A 16,585-nucleotide genomic window follows, 5' to 3' on the forward strand; every position below is an offset into this window, starting at 1 on the left:
ATGAGCCGGGGTGTTGGGCAGGTTCGGGGCTTAGGAACAGCTCTCTTCCTCCGTACGGCAGCCAAGTAACCCAAGGATCAAAAATGCCACCATAAGGTAGAAGAGCCTGGATCTGAGTCACCACTTGAAGGAGAGCTGCCACGGAAAACAGCTCAACCCTCATCAGATTTTATACAAGCAAGAAATAAACCGGATGGTGCTGAGCCACTGAGATTTGGGGACTGTTAGAGTAGCATCACCTAACACTGCCCTCAGGCAAGCACCTTGAGGGTCGGGTATTAATTAGCCTACTGACCCAGGTAAGGCATCCGTGTTGTTGTGTGACTTGGATGGGGAAAAGTAAGCACTGTATTACTGGGAATGCAGACTCTGAAAGCAGTTTATCTTCACTTTTGCCCCAAGTTCATCCCTTACTAGTTGTGTAGTCTCGGCTTCGCTGTTTATTCAAAGTGTCGGTTTCCTCATCTGCGGAGTACGGCTCACATCTACTGTAGGGACCTCAAAAGACTGTCCTGAGATTTAAATGAGATAATCCATATGGTACAAGGCATTTCGTGTGGTGCCTGACACTTGGTAAGAACCTAAGTCTTAGCTGTTTCTTGTCTAGTAACTACTCTGGGGCCTTATGTCCCAAAGCCTGACTAAAGTTGGATGTAGGGATGAGAAAAAAGAGTTGGAAGTTACCACTCACTGTCAGACCACATCCTCCTGACATTTATGGGAACATCTGCAAGACTAGAAACAAACCAACCTTACAAGGGTTGCCTTAGGGAGTTGGCAGCCGTGACCCTCCACCCCCCACACAAGTACACGATGGCAGAGTCCTGTTCACCAATCCTGCTTCCTCTTCTTCCTGGGCACAGCTAACCTAGTTTCCAGCCTCCTTGTTAGAACTCCATTCTATCTGATAAAACACAGGAGCATAAGTGGCAAAAGCCACTCAGCCCTGGCCCATAAGCTCTACCTAGGAGCAATCGTCCAGACACAATGACTTTAAAAATCACGTGGGGAAGATGAAGAAGTACAGGGTGGACAGAGCCCGGGTCCCTGAGTCCCTGCTTGGAAGAGAGGTGTCCACTGATCAGGAGACCCATCTGGATTTAGGTGAGCAGGAAATAAACTTTTTTTTTTTTAAGATTTTATTTATTTCACAGAGAGAGAGAGAGAGTGCACGCGTGCACACAATCAGGGGGAGCTGCAGAAGGAGAAGGAGAAGCAGGCTCCCCACTGAGCAGGGAGCCCGATGTGGGGCTCATCCTGAGATCTTGACCTGAGCCAAAGGCAGACACTTAACCGACTGAGCCAGCCAGGTGCCCCAGGAAATAAACTTCTATCATGACATACTTTTGGATTTGTTTGTTGTGGCAGTTAGAAATTCCTGCTGATAATCTGTCAAATATTTTCTAGTTCAAGTACTTGACTTACGTTGGGAAAAAAGTCATACCTTTAAAACACACGATTTCCATTTCATTTTGTCAAGGTAAGTTATATTTACATAAACAACAAATAATTCCCTTATCCTCAAGCACCTCAGTCACCCCAAGCAAGAGGAAAGTCTCCATTGTTCTGCCCGTTCCTTCCCTGAACGCCTGGGTATTCACTTCCTGAGAGCATTGTCTTAATCTAGAAAACAGTGCTATGCTACTGGGTATTTACCCCAAAGATAAAAACGCAGGGATCCGAAGGGGTACGTGCACCCCGATGTTTATAGCAGCAACGTCCACAATAGCCAAACTACAGAAAGAGCCAAGATGTCCATCGACAGATGAATGGATAAAGAAGATGTGGTACAATGGAATATTATGCAGCCATCAAAAGGAAAGAAATCTTCCCATTTGCAACAACGTGGATGGAACTGGGGGGTATTATGCTGAGCGAAATAAGTCAATCAGAGAAAGACATGTATCATATGACCTCACTGATATGAGGAATTCTTAATCTCAGGAAACAAACTGAGGGTTGCTGGAGTGGTGGGGGGTGGGAGGGATGGGGTGGCTGGGTGATGGACATTGGGGAGGGTATATGCTATGGTGAGCGCTGTGAATTGTGCAAGACTGTTGAATCACAGACCTGTACCTCTGAAACGAATAATACATTATATGTTAAAAAAAAAAAAAAAAAAGAAGAAGAAGAAGATAGCAGGAGGGGAAGAATGAAGGGGGAAAATCGGAGGGGGAGACGAACCATGAGAGACTATGGACTCTGAAAAACAAACTGAGGGTTCTAGAGGGGAGGGGGTGGGAGGATGGGTTAGCCTGGTGATGGGTATTAAAGAGTGCACGTCATGGAGCACTGGGTGTTATACGCAAACAATGAATCATGGAACACTACATCGAAAACTAACGATGTAATGTATAGTGATTAACATAACATAATAAAAAAAAAAAGAATGCGTTAAGATTAAAAAAAAAAAGAAAACAGTGCTATGTCAGACAGGCAGGAAAACAAATGAGCTATGATCATTATACCTTCCTACAGCCTTGCAACAGTTCATGTCTCCACACATAGTGGGAGGGACAGAACTGGGTCATGGTTGATGAGTTTAAACGCTTAAGTCTGCTCTCCCACTGCCCCCAAATACACCTTCCCTAGTCCTTTCTTTGGGCTAAGTGTTCCTGCTACTCCCTTCTCCCACCCTTAAATACCCAACAGAAGGATGACCGGTCACTCACCCAATGCATGGATTGGTCTGGTACCTCGGCGCTGTGTAGGAGAAAGGGGAGATATTCTTGTCTACAAAAGACCCGAACCCCAACCGGAAGTTGCTGGTGAGCTTCCTCATCTCCTCGGCGAGCTTGGTGCCCAGGTTCCGGATGCTGTCCAAGTCATCCTTCATGGACAGGGAGAGGTCCATCAGGTAGTACAGGTCCACAGGATAATCCTCCACCTGTCGAACCTGCAGCTGGAAAGTAGTCTTGTCACCTGTGCCAACAGAGAGGCCATGCACATTGGAGGTCATCCAACTTGCTGGGGGCTGAAGGGATGGATTTCGCTTTCAAAGCTGGTCCCCCTCTTACTTTTCTTTAGTGACTGCATACCTCTCAGAAGAAATATTTTTCTTGGAAGTGGAGTAACTGAAGGGAACACGGTGCTGAGGGGGAAGGTCTAGGTTCTTCTTCCAAATACTTGGCTCAGGATTTTTAAGGAAACTCTTTAACAACTAGTCTCCTCAGTGGTGTTCTGTTTTGTCAGCAAAAAGGGCAGTTGGTGGACAATGAACCAGACAATTCAATGGACATAGATTAGGTGACAGTCGCCCACCAACCACACACCAACTTCAGAGAAAGGAGTGGCCAAGTTGGGAACGTGGCCAGGAGGAGACTGTAAAGGTGTGAATGAAATAGAAAAGAGGGAATAAACCAAAGGAGGTACGCACATGAGTGATTAAGAACTAAGGCGGGAAGAGAGAGGTACAAGGCAAGGGGGAGTGGGAACACACGGTTATTTAACATACCCCCAAAGGGCAAAAATATTTATGCTTCTGCCACATGTCACTTTTTTCTATTTCCCTAGCCACTTATAGACAATAGTATTTAGTTCTTGGGCATATTTGACATTTTGGGATATCACAGACACAAATCATTATCATCGGAAATTGTATGTATAAATACAGGAAGACAGATTCCAAATTTTAGCACCAATCAAAATGAAGGGGGAAAAGAGAGAGAAAAAGAAAAAAAAAAAAACACTACTAGATTTGTCTACCAGCTCTAAGAAAGAGAAAATAATTTTTAGTTCCATAGTAAGAGTCAGAGACAGAGGAGAAGGAGGAATTAATTCAGAGGGGAAAAAACGAAGAGAAAAACCAGTGTCACCTACCAGGGCTTACAGAAAGGCCCAAGTCAGCGTCACAACCGGAGGACTCATGCCAGGATAATGATCCTAAATCATTTCATAGGCTCTAAAAACACATCATTTAGAGCCAACTTTAAGAAGCAATCATACCAGGTAATTCTATTTGCCCTTGAGCTTATTTGTTTTTCAGAAGCACCAAGATGTCCTTGAACTCTCTGGGTAGAAGAGCTGTACGCACATTTGAAATCTGGACAGACGCGCTCTGTGTTTAGATGTGCAACAGCGAAGCCGGCCTCTTCTACCCAGAGGGTCCACGCCTGGTCTGCTGGCAGTCACCTCCCAGGGAAGCTCATCTCTCACCTCAAGCTGACCAGCAGCAAGCAGAAGCCTTCTAGAACTTGCAGGATAAGGACCGAATCCCGTGTGCCCCCTCTCCTCCTCCCACCCCAGACAAGGCCATGTTGCATTATCTAGACCATGGAGATTCAAATGGCCAAAAGATTTCAGTCCAAGTTCCAGCTCTGTCCCTTGGCCGAGGTGCAACCTGAGCGGCAGTGCCCTCGGTGATACAATGGAAAAACTGATTAAGGCTATGAAGCACTCCTGTGGAGAGCCGTGTTTTGCCAGCGACAAAGGCCTGCATAAATGAAGTATAATTATTATAATTACTATCTGTTGCCTGAGTGACAGCACCGAGCCCGCTTCCCTGGACTAGTCTTTGCGTGTATTGCTCCAGCTTCCTCGAGACTGGCGTAGTTTGGTTGCCTGTTGATACGAGCCTATTTTTAAAAACCATCAGAATTGACTCAAGCAGAGGAATGCTGGAAATTTTTTCCAGAATGAATTCTGGATGGCTGCAAAGTCGGCCTCTGGTTCCCATCGGGCAGACAGAGCAGGTCCCAGCACTGAGCCCCTCCCAGCCCTGGATGACACATCACGGTGGGGAAGGGGCAGGAGGGAGGAGAACCTGGGGTAGGGGAGTGCCTCCTTGGTCTTTGTGTGGACAGACCACAGACCCCCAATGGGCAGAGCCTGTGATCATGTCTGCTCTGTCCGACCCCATCACCTCTTCAAAGAGGCTTCTGCATTTTCTCTCGCCTGTGCCCTTCCCCCAAAGTTCCCAACTACATCTTCTTTTAACCAGAATCCACTTTTGTGGACTATGAGTAATGCACTAATGAGCACTTTAGGACCAGGAAGTCGGGAACAGCTTGGACTTGAGGAGGTACCTGTGGGAGGGAAGAGGGTACTGGGCTTGGAGAACGAGAGCTGGGTTGGAATCCAGACCTTGTCACCAAGAACTCAGGAGACTTCAGGCTCCTCTAAATTTGCTGCTCAATTTCTAGATCCATAAAATGGGAGGATGTTAATTACTGTGGGGATCAAAGGAAACAATGTATCCTAACACCACACAAATGCCTCTACAGGAGGAAAACTTCCACCTGGGGTGCCCCCAGAAGTCAGTTATTAAAGCAATTTCCTGTAGGGATCAAAAGGGAGACAGAAAATTCTGCCAGAAACTTGTGTGTGAACGGCTATAGCCATGGGCATTAAATTTAACTCCACATTTTCCAGAAAGGGAAACAACGTGTGACACACAAGTCTGTGTGTGCTAAGCAGGTATCTACTCTGAAGTGAAAAAGCTCTTAGCATCAAATTCTAAGAGAAACTGATTCCTGAGTAAGTACACATACCCCTCCCCATTTAGGGGTTGCAAATGTTAAACAGAAGTATTTCTCCCAGTTTTCCAAAAAGGGAAGGGCGTAAGAAAGAGGGTAATATCATCAGCGTTCAGAATGAGGGTTTACTGCTGCCTCAGCTACACCTGAGTTTAAATGCCACAAACTCCTCAGGGGGCCCTGGCAATAACGGGATGTTGTGTCAGCAGATTTTGGAAGGACCGACATTCCTGGACCAATTCTCAGTGTGCTAAGTGTGGGAGTTAAGCAGCAGTGTACCAGCCCCTCTATGAGCAAGGTCAGCAGACTGAAGAGGCCATCGCTGCGTGCAGGCACAAGGTCTGGGGCCCACTTTCCACCTTTGGACACACTTCCAGAACCACGCACACTTAGACACACTCCGGCATTACATCCAGCTATGTATGCAGTTCTGCACCCGCCACTCGAGACATGTCACCTCCATGTGTCCAGCAAAGAGCAGAGCCCTTCTCACCTTCACCGTCAGGGCTCGGTCAGCACCTGCTTCCAGTGATGCCATCCCAGCTCACAGTCCTCCCTCCTCCCTCTCCACATCAGACCATGGTGGGCTCGTCCTCCCCTGCAGCTGCGCCCTCCTCTCTGGGGCCATTCCACATACCCACCACTTGGGACCAGTGGCAGGATCAAACACAGGAGACAAAGCACACACCCCAAAAAAGCTGACCGCCTCGCACCTGTGAGGATGCGGCAAGCAGTCCCTCTCGTGTCCTGGTTTTTCCCACTTCCAAAGCCCCCAGCTCCAACAGTGCTTTGTGCAGAATTCCTACCGCTTGCTCAGTTCCTAAGTGTAGGTTCTCCTACTGTAATCAGATATCAACCAACCACTTGAAATGTACTTTTAAAGTTTGTTTTCTCTCTGCCCTCCCTTCCATCAAAAGTGAAGAGAGAGTCAGGGTGCCTGGATAGCTCAGTGGGTTGGGCGGCCCACTCTTGATTTTGGCTGGGGTCGTGATCTCAGGGTCGTGACATCAAGCCCCACGTGGAGCTCTGCACTCAGTGGAAGAGTCCACTTGAGGATTCTCTCCTTCTCCCTCTGCCCCTCCCCCCTCAAATAAACAAATAAATACATCTTAAAAAAAAAAAAGTGAAGAGAGAGTGAAGGAGCGAATTCCACCATGAACTTCTGGTATTTGTAGACTGATTTTTGTTCAAATGTTCAGACAAAGTAGTATTCCAACCAATAAAGACTCTTGCCATCCCCAAATAAATAGAAGTAGTTTTTGATTCCTCAGAATTACCCTTCTGTGCCAAAAATTGAAAGAAAGAAGGGACACATTAAAATCAGCTATATTACAAACAGGACCTCAGCTGAACAGGGAATTAGGGCCCAGGTGCACACCTTAGGACGATCATCTAGCTCTTCTGTTTACTGGAGCAGAAGGTAATTACTATCCCAGAATTAAATCCAGACCTAGAACCAAAGAATTACCTCCCTGGTCTAGGACAAGGCTGGTGTGCCATACTGCACCCCACTCCTCACTGCAGAATTCTGACTCTTGACAGATGGAACCAAGGAAGGAACCATGTGAAGACATGACTGGCCTCTACCAGTGTCTGCCCCAAGTATTAGAGCCTGGCATTCCTAGTTTCCTTGAAAATAACCCAGTCTTAGTCCATTTGGGCTACTCTAACAAGTACCCATAGACTGGGGGCTTATAAGCAACAGAAATTTCTCTCTCGTGGTCCTGAAGCCTCTAAGTAAGTCCAAAATCAGGGGGCAAGCATGGTTGGGTTCTGGTAAGAACCTTCTTCTGGGTCGTAGACTGCTGACTTCTTGCTGTGACCTCACCTGGCAGAAGGGAGGAGAGAGCCCTCTGGGGTCTTTTTAAATTCATAGCACTAATCCCATTCATGAGGGCTCCACCCTCATGACCTAAGCACCTCCCAAAGACCCTACACCGCCTGATACCGTCACACTGGGGGTTAGGATTTCAATCTATAAATGTTGGGGGGAAGGCACAAACATTCTATATTAGCCAACCTCTTATCCATCCACCATCAAGTCTTTCTTAGACTTTTTAATAAAGTATGTACTCTGTCAGTCTGGGTGGCAGAAGCAATACCGAAGTCAGGTAACTGGCACCTCCGAAGTAGAACCCGGGAGGAGAGGGGAAAAAAGCAGCACAGACGAGGGCTGGCAGGAAACCCATCTCAAAAGCAACCAATCCCCTAGGTTAGTTACCAGTGCTGTACCAATGTCAGTTTCCTGGTTTTAGTAATGCACTTTGGTTATGTGACATCACCAGGGAAAGCTGGGAAGGGTATATGAGAGCACTATTACTTTTGCAACTTCTTGTGAGCCTACAGTTATTTCAAAATAAAACACTTAATATGAAAAAACAAAACTACTAGTCAATGAGCTAAAGGATAGAGGAAAATTAATGACTTAAGTAAACCCTTTCTAACTGCCCCAGTACTTCAAAATCACCACTAGCCTTTTATTTATCATTTCAATAAGCTTTATTCTAAAGTTTATATCCTTTGTTAAAAGAATTTTTTAAGATTGTTTTCCTGACATACGGTTTCCAGGACTGGAAACAAAATGGAAAACATGATCCTGTGTTTATACAAAATCCTGCTTAAAGTTTGGCAGTTCCTCAAAAAGTTAAACATAGAATTACCATATGACCCAGCAATTCTACTCCTAGTTATATACTCAAGATTATTGAAAACACATGTCCACACAAAAACTTGTGCATGAATGTTCACAATAGCATTAGTCATGATTGCCCCAAAGTGAAAACAGTAGCAATATTCATCAGCAAAAATGTGGCATATCTATACATACACAAAGGAATATTATTTGGCCATAAAAAGGAATGAAGTCTTGATAAATGCTACAACATCAATGAATCCTGAAGACACTCTGCATAGTGAAAGAAGCCAGACATAAAAAGCCATACATCATATGATTTATATAAAACGTTGGGAATAAGCACAACCATAGAAATAGAAAGTAGATTAGTGGTTGCCTAGGGCTGACTGTGGCCGGGAGGGAAAGACAAGGAGTGACTGTTAATGTATACAGGGTTTCTTTTTGAGGTGAGGAAAATGTTCTGGAATAAGACAATGGTGATGGTTGTACAATGTTGCAAATATACTACAAACCACTGAATTATATAACTTTAAAACGGTGACTTGGGGCGTCTGGCTGGCTCAGTCAAAAGAGCATGTAACTCTTGAATTCGGGGTCATGAGTTTGAGCCCCACATTGGGAGCAGAGATCACTAAATAAATAAACTTTAAAAAAATTAAAAAATAAAATTATTTTTAAAAATAAAAAAATAAAAATAAAATGGTGACTTTTATGGTCTGTGACTCACATCTTAATTTAAAAGAAAGAAAGAAAGAAAGAAAGAAAGAAAGAAAGAAAGAAAGAAAGAAAGAAAGAAAGAAAAAGAAAGAAAGAAAGAAAAGAAAAACCAAAACAGAAAGTTCCACATAGAGGAAATTTTTTCTTTTTTTCCCCCTAGGCTTATCCTAGAACAATAACTTTGCTTTCCTGAAGCATCACTCATATTATTCTGAGGCTTGTCTTTGACTAGTCTAGTATAAGGTTGGCAAAGTGTTAACATTTCACTCAACAAATATCTATTATGAGGTATGGGGGAGCAGGGCAAGGGAGGAGACAAAAAAGGATTTCTAAAATTAAATAATGGAAAAACCAACCACTAGATCTGAAAGCCTTCAGCAGAGTCAGGGGATGACTACCTTGAGGTTAACTATGCACTTGGTAAACTGAATGTTGCTAACTGCAACATAACATTCTCTTCTTCCCCCAAATAAATATCTGGGATTTGTCTCTTTAAAAATATTAAAATTTTCAAGATTTTAAGAGGCTTCATTGGCTTCAGGTGTTTCTATATTTGACAAACAGATTCACAAGATTCTAGACCTTTAGGAATTCCTGTTTTCATCAGATCTCCTCCAAGTGTTCAGCTCTATAAACAACCTCACAGTTTGGGTGTATTTTAACTGGGCAGCCAACCCCTCCATTACCTTGACCTCCACACAACCGGAGAGCTCACACACAGCACCCATGTCATGATTTTGTATAAAAACAGAATCATGCTTTCTATTTTATTTCCAATACCAGAAACTGTATCATAATGCTTAGCAGGAGATGTGACTATACCATGAGGTATAAAATTAGCAACTTCAGCTAATCCCCACACTAATCCCTGACAATCCAGTAATTTGAGCCTCTCTGTCCAGCAGAGCCACTTACACCCTTTTTTTGTTTCTTATTTCCAAGACAATTCAATAGGCAAAAGAAAACATTTCTTATATATATATGATGACTCGGAGCTCTTTCTAACAACAACCACACGCATATCAAAATAAGACTGATTTCCTTCTTCCTTAAGTGAACATACGTTGAGCTTTATGCATAAATCAGTATTGTGCATACATGTGATGCCAAGAGGACTCTGCCCAAGAAGGCTGCCTTCACTCCAATCACTTCTTTAACTGCTCGTTGGGGGCTGTTTAAAAAACTGGTTGGTAAACCAAATCAAACAACAGTCTCTCCGCCTCAGAGTCACACCTTCATTCTGATTTTAAGTAGGATTGAAACTGTGGCATCTCTGACTTTGTGTCCCTCCAGCTCCTTCCTAAACTAAATCTACCCTAAAGAATAAGGATTTGCCACCATGAAGGAATATATTTCTTAGAAAACCAGGGGCTCTGAGAGCAATTCTAAATGAGGAGTTCCAAAAATATAAGTTAAGAACCTCCCCTGATGATGACCTGAAACTATAAACTTTGTTGGCGATGTGAATTTTGGTCTTTGTTAATTATTAAGTTAATTATTATATTCACTTATAAGTGAATATAAGTAAAATGTATAAATACATTTTAAGTGTTATGAAAATTATGAACATGTGAATAGAGACAGGGTCCAGCAAAAATGAAAAACAACATCGCATGAAAGTGGATGATTTCTCAAGAATTTCCTTTAAGTTACTGCTATACTGTAATTAAATACAAAAGAAGATACATCATTCACCTTAATTGATAGCTACTTTTATTCCACACGATGTTCCAGGATCTTAATTGTCTGCCACAACCCCCACATCCCCTCTAGTCACAGCCCCTGACCCTGAGCCTGTCTTCATGTACAGAGATGAGTTATCTTAACCCAGAGGACATCGCCAAATAGCTGCCCACATAAAGGCTCAGCTGACTCCTCTCTTCTCTACCCAGTCACACAGCTTTGCCAGGGCTCCCTTCCTTCTCTCTCTCAGCGTGGTAGCTCACCAAACAAAAAGGCTAAGTGTCACTTCCAGTGGATGACTTGTAAAAATAGCAGCCTCAACTAATCCCCTCACTAATCCCTGGCCATCTAGTAGCTTGTGCCTCTCTATCTAGCAGGGCCACGTACACCTTTTGTTTCTTATTTCCAAGACAATTCAATAGGCAGAATAAAACATTTTTAAATATATGATGACAGCAACAACAAGCATGTCTAAGCACTTACGATGGCAGTGCTGGGCTAAATCCATCTCTGAGACACTGAGAATCGCTATTCAAACCTAGACCTCGCTGACTCCAGAAGCTGCATCTTTGGCCACTACTCTCTGAAAATAATGGTAATTTTAACTTTTTAAAGTGTATGTATGCAAAAAGTCTCATTTAAGCCTCTGAACGTGGCTGTGAGGAATGAAGGTGATAAAGACCTTGAGATGTGAAGGGGTGGGGTAACCTGACCAGGACCTCCAAGCTAGGGACATAGCCAGCGCTAGAACCCAGGATGGCCAATCACATCCACGATCTTGCCACCAGCTCCAAGCGGCCCTGAAGTCTAAATCAATCATCTGGAAGTAGTTATTGCCAATGGTTTCTTAGGCAATGAGATAGAAGAAAAGGCTAAAAATCAAAGGAATTTGGAAATAAGCTACCTTCTCTCAAAATGTGACACTTTCTAATTTAAACACATGCATATCCACTTTTTGACATCACAATTCTAATGTGTAGAATATTATATTTAAAAAGTGGTAAACTAAAAAAAGCCAGGAGTTTTGTAGTCGCAAGACCTGGGATGGAATCAGAGTCACCATTTCTAACTGGCAGACCTTGAGTAGGTCGCTCTTCATGTGTAAAATGGTCTTAGCTACCTTAGAATAGGCTAGGTATTTAGCACATAGTAGGTACATAAAATCCGTTAGTTTCCTCATATCACAGTCAATTCTAGGGCTTGCAGGAGCTCTAAGGTTATAAAATAACACTATAAGTTTGTCCCTTCAGAATGCCATGGAGTCAAATGGAATTTGCTGACAAGAAAAAATACATTTTCCTGGAAGCAGCACTTTCCTGAGACTTGCATTAACTAGGGAGTAAACCTAGCAGTAACCTCCCATAAATTGCAATAACATTATTCATAATAGCCAAAAACTGGCAGCAACTCAAGTGTCCACTGATGGATGAATGGACCAACAAAATGCAGTATACACATACAATGGAGTTTTATTCAGCCTTAAAAAGGAAGCAAATTCAGACACACACTACAACACGGATGAACCTTGGAAACATGTTCTGAGTAAAATAAGCCTGACATAAAAGTAAAAGCATTGTATGAGTCCACTCATATGGGGCACCTCAAGTAGTCAAACTCATCAAAACAGAAAGTAAAATGGTGGCTGCCAAGAGTGAAGGTGGGGGTAGAATCAAGAACTAGTGTTAAGGGACACCTGGCTGGCTCAGTCCGTTAAGCCTACACCTCTTGATTTCCTTGACTTTGGCCCAGGTCATGATCTCAGGGTCAAGGGGCTCCTGCTCAGCAGGGAGTCTGCTTCTCTCCCTCTCCCTCTGCCCTTCCCCATGCTCTAAAGAACACATGTGCGCGCTCTCTCACGCACACTCTCTCTCTCTCTCTCTAAAATAAATAAATAAATCTTTAAAAAAAAGAACGAGTGTTTAATGGGCAGAGTTTCAGGTTGGGATAATGAAAAAGTTTTGGAGATGGATGGTGGTGATAGTTAGACATGGTGAATATATTTAATGCCATTGAACTATATACCTTAAAATGGTTAAAATGCTCAATTTTATGTTACATATATTTTACCTCAGTAAACAAATAGCAAAGATGCCGATCTGTCCACAGGGGCCTTATACTCTGCTTCCTGGGGCCTGGGAACCAAGCCTTTCTGTCTGCTGGCTCTGCTCTCAGCCTGCCCCAGCTCACCTTCCCATTACTAACCCATTCCCTCCCCAGGGCACTCACCTGGCCGCAGGTTCAGGGCAATCTTCTGCGGTGTCATCTGAATGACATCTGAGCTGGCGGGACTGGAGCCCTTGCTGCTGAGAGGCAGGCTCCGCAGAACCTGGGTGCTGCTGGCTGGGCTCTCAAACTCACCCCCGCAGCCGTTTCTGGCCAGGTTTGCCTTCAAGTCACACCGGGAGGTGATGGAGCGCAGGCTCCCGAAGTCCTATGTGCAGCAACAAAGGAAGAGGGCAGAGAGTGGTCAGGCTGTCTTTCCAGAGCACCTCGGGGTGTGGACCCATCAGCATCTGGTGCATGCACCTGAAACGCTCCGCACTCCATTTTCATTGTCCGAAAGGGGTGAAAATGGTAACACGTACCCCAAATGCCTGAGGATTACGAGGGTCAATGAAGGTGCTGGATACAAAAGCACTTTGTAAACTGTAAATGCGTAATAAAAATGTTCGGTTTCGTTGTTACTTTAATGATCAAAATTCTCGTAAAAAAAAAAATGGGTCTGTCTGCATAATTAGCTGGAGGAAAGTAACTGAAATGGTCTGTTGCACAACTTAATATGTTTTAAAGATACTATATAAGTAGACAAGTAGTCATCATTCAGCAATCAAGAGTTAACTTGCAGGGGGCGCCTGGGTGGCTCAGTCGTTGGGCGTCTGCCTTTGGCTCAGGTCATGATCCCAGGGTCCTGGGATCGAGCCCCGCATCGGGCTCCCTGCTCCGTGGGAAGCCTGCTTCTCCCTCTCCCATTCCCCCTGCTTGTGTTCCCTCTCTTGCTGTCTCTCTCTCTCTGTCAAATAAATAAATAAAATCTTAAAAAAAAAAAAAAAAAAGAAGAGTTAACTTGCAGGCACTGCACATTACACAACCATTCTGCAAGACAACATGGCGATAAACATTGTACCCTTTGACCCAGTGGCCCAGTCCCAGGAATTTATCACAAGAAGTCAATCAAAAGAAAGTGGAAACTCTGTAAGATACATACTGCAGTATCATTTAGAATAGCATGATCTTAGAAACCTAAATCCCTCAACCATAAGAAAAACATGGTATACCACCCCCATAGATGACATAGTCATTCAAAATGATGAAGACTGAAGAGAAAGTTCAAAACATACTAAGAAAAAAAATCAGAAAATAAAATTGTATCTGCATTAGGATTCAAAAGGAAAACTTTAAAAATAAAGATAATTGAGGCATTAGTGTAGAGGGACTAAAATTACATTTTTTCTTTTATCATCTTTACTGTTGTTTGAACAATAAAGCCACATTGATAGGACAAATCTTTCTTTTCTTAAGCTGGATTTAGGAGAAGGCTAGATATCAGGATGACCCAACTTTATCTGGGGCACCAGGAGTTTAGGCCATTCGCTTTAAAATGAAATAACATACTCTATTATAAAATATGGTACTTCGGAAGTATTGATCGTTTTCCAGCAAGGGAATTTTTAACAGCAAAGCAAACCCAGGATGCTCTCTGCACACCCTCTCACTGATGCATGTAGAAAATAAGATCGCCTCCACCAGCTGGCTGGATGCCAGTGCTGGCCCAGATCATCCTCCTGATCGCTGGAGGAGTTACGATGCTGACCTCTTCCTCGCCCCTCTGTAACACTTTGCCAGAAAGCCTCAGCTGAGTCAAGTGTCCTCCCTGCTGTGTTAGGAGCCAGACTGCTAGCAGAAGCACAGAGACTTGGAGAACTCGCCATGGTCTAGGATGCCCCAGGGCTAGCCAATGCCCCGTTCGAGCCTTCACAAGATTCAACACTAAGAAATCAAGAAGAATTTGCAGTGTTTTTATGTAAGTGAAACCAGACGTGTTGTTCTGGGCCTCTGTGATTGTTGTTGTTGTTTATTTTATAATTGAATTTTTTTTTTCCACCCCTGGAGATCTTGCCCATTCACCGCAGGGACGGTGCCGTAAGTCTAAGTGGCTCCAGACACTCGTGGAACAGGTGAGAAAATAAATATTCTAGCTTAACATAAGTATCCTTGAAATGATACAAGATTTCAAAGCTAGGCTTTCCAAACTGGGTTCCAAGTGGCCGAGCTTGGCTCTGATGTAGAAATTCTAATAAAGCAGTGACAAAGCCCAGGGATGGGGGAAAGGAGAGGTAACCTCCTGAGGGCCCTGCAGTAGTGGTCTGCTGTCTGGAGCTGTCTGCAGCGGAAGTCTAACTGGCTGTCCAGAGCTGGTAGGGCTCAGGGGCTCAACCGCTCAGACCCTCCTCAGTGAAAATTTCTGAGCTTCCTGCTGGCACCTGGCGTCCTGGGCCTTGCTGCCAGCTACTCTAGTTCTGACGAGCTGCTTGTGCTCGGCCCAGTTCTGACTCTCAAGGTACACTGTCTTGAGCAGCCCAGGGCAAAACTCTGCCACCAGGTTGGCAATGAAAGCATCTTTGGTCGCTCCGGAGTGATGGCAACCCCCGACACCCCACCCTATTGGTCTGAAGCAGCTTGCATTCTGGAATAGACTAGGTCACAGAGCCAACCTGCTTCACTCTAAGCAGGAGGTAGTTGCAGGATTCCTAATCCACAGCCTTGGCAATTCATTTCAGCTTGGTCATTGAGATCATGCCCTACTGCCCAGACACCTGCACCAGCAGTGAACTTCACCCAAGCTTCCCAGTCATCCTACTCAAAGGGATTTTTGACAGACCCTACCAGTCCTTGATGGAGAACTTGTACAGGGCCACCTGCTGGCCAGGGAAGATGTACCTGCTAAGATCTTCAGGAGACTTAAGGTCCAGGTCATCCTTCCCTGACCTGAAGAACTCAGAGACAGCCACACCCATGCCAATTACAACTGGATCTGTGTGTCTGGCTTTCCCAACTCTACTCTAGAGGCTCTGAGGCTTCTTTAATCTCTAGGATATTAGGAATAAGGCTCTCCTCATTCCCCTCATTGGTGACAGCTTCTCTCTCCTTAACAATATCCTCTGAGGTCGTGGCACACCCCCACTCCAACGCGCACGCCTTCCCGGAGGTTCGCTGCACAGGCACGGCAGGGCCGTCAACCTTTGTATTGTCACTGGTTGCCAGTATGAGAACTACCAACGACCACATGAAAACTGCAACTTGCGGGGCGGCTGGCTGGCTGAGTCGGTAGAGCATGAGACTCTTGATCTAGGGGTGGTGAGTTCAAGCCCCGTGTTGGGCATAGAGACTACTATTAAACAAACAAACAAACTGCAACTCATAAGGTGCCTTCAGAAGTGCCAGTCAAGTCAGCAACGGGACTTGGGACAACACAGGGAGCCCTTCTCGGCAGCTGCAGCGGCACACACAGCAAGGGACACCCTACTGTGGCACTTGTACCAAATTCAGATTTAGTCTCGTGCCACCCATCTCTACCATCAGTTTGTCAACCTTCTCCTCTTTCACAAAGTCGAGTGTCCTGTTACCTGGGGCAGGCCCAATGACTTCAGTGATGTGTGCAACAGCCTCTGAGCCACCTTTACCTATATATTGAATCTTGTCATTGTCGCAGGGCTCTGAGGCCTCAGAGACACCCCCTGAGGCACCTCTGGGCGTGGCAGGTGTGAAGCACATTTTGAGAGTAAGGCAGCTGCCTCAGCAGTGGGATTCCCACAGAGCTGAGGGTCCATCTGGCACAGAATCTGAAAAGAGCCACAACTAATTGCTTGCTGCCCAAGAAAAGGACAGAGAGTGCTGCAGGCCCAGCTGGGAATGCTGACCCCACAAGCCCAAGTGTTTCTCCTCCTCCTCTACTCCTGAGCGCTTCTCTAGATCGTCCTTCAGATGCCAGAGACCTGACACTTGGGCCCTCGTCCAGGTGCCAGAAGACGGCAAGTTCCAAGAGGAAGGGACTTTGAATGCATCGCCTGGTGCCAGC

The 16,585-nt window shown here is 44.8% G+C and overlaps 1 protein-coding gene and 1 pseudogene across 1 annotated transcript in view; both read right to left on the minus strand.

Moving 5' to 3' along the window:
• The window catches only part of ITGB5 (integrin subunit beta 5), a 112,776-nt gene that overhangs the window by 78,377 nt on the left and 17,814 nt on the right, over positions 1 to 16,585 (minus strand). The window contains exons 3-4 of the mRNA XM_032406742.1: positions 12,736 to 12,940; positions 2,673 to 2,922 (exon numbers count right to left, since the gene is read on the minus strand). Of these exons, the coding sequence (XP_032262633.1) occupies positions 2,673 to 2,922; positions 12,736 to 12,940 (455 nt within the window). The remainder of the gene's footprint in view (positions 1 to 2,672; positions 2,923 to 12,735; positions 12,941 to 16,585) is intronic.
• LOC116633612 lies at positions 14,948 to 16,281 on the minus strand (annotated as a pseudogene).

This window comes from Phoca vitulina, unplaced genomic scaffold (assembly GCF_004348235.1).
Source record: "Phoca vitulina isolate PV1807 unplaced genomic scaffold, GSC_HSeal_1.0 scaffold8, whole genome shotgun sequence".
NCBI classification, from domain to species: domain Eukaryota; kingdom Metazoa; phylum Chordata; class Mammalia; order Carnivora; family Phocidae; genus Phoca; species Phoca vitulina.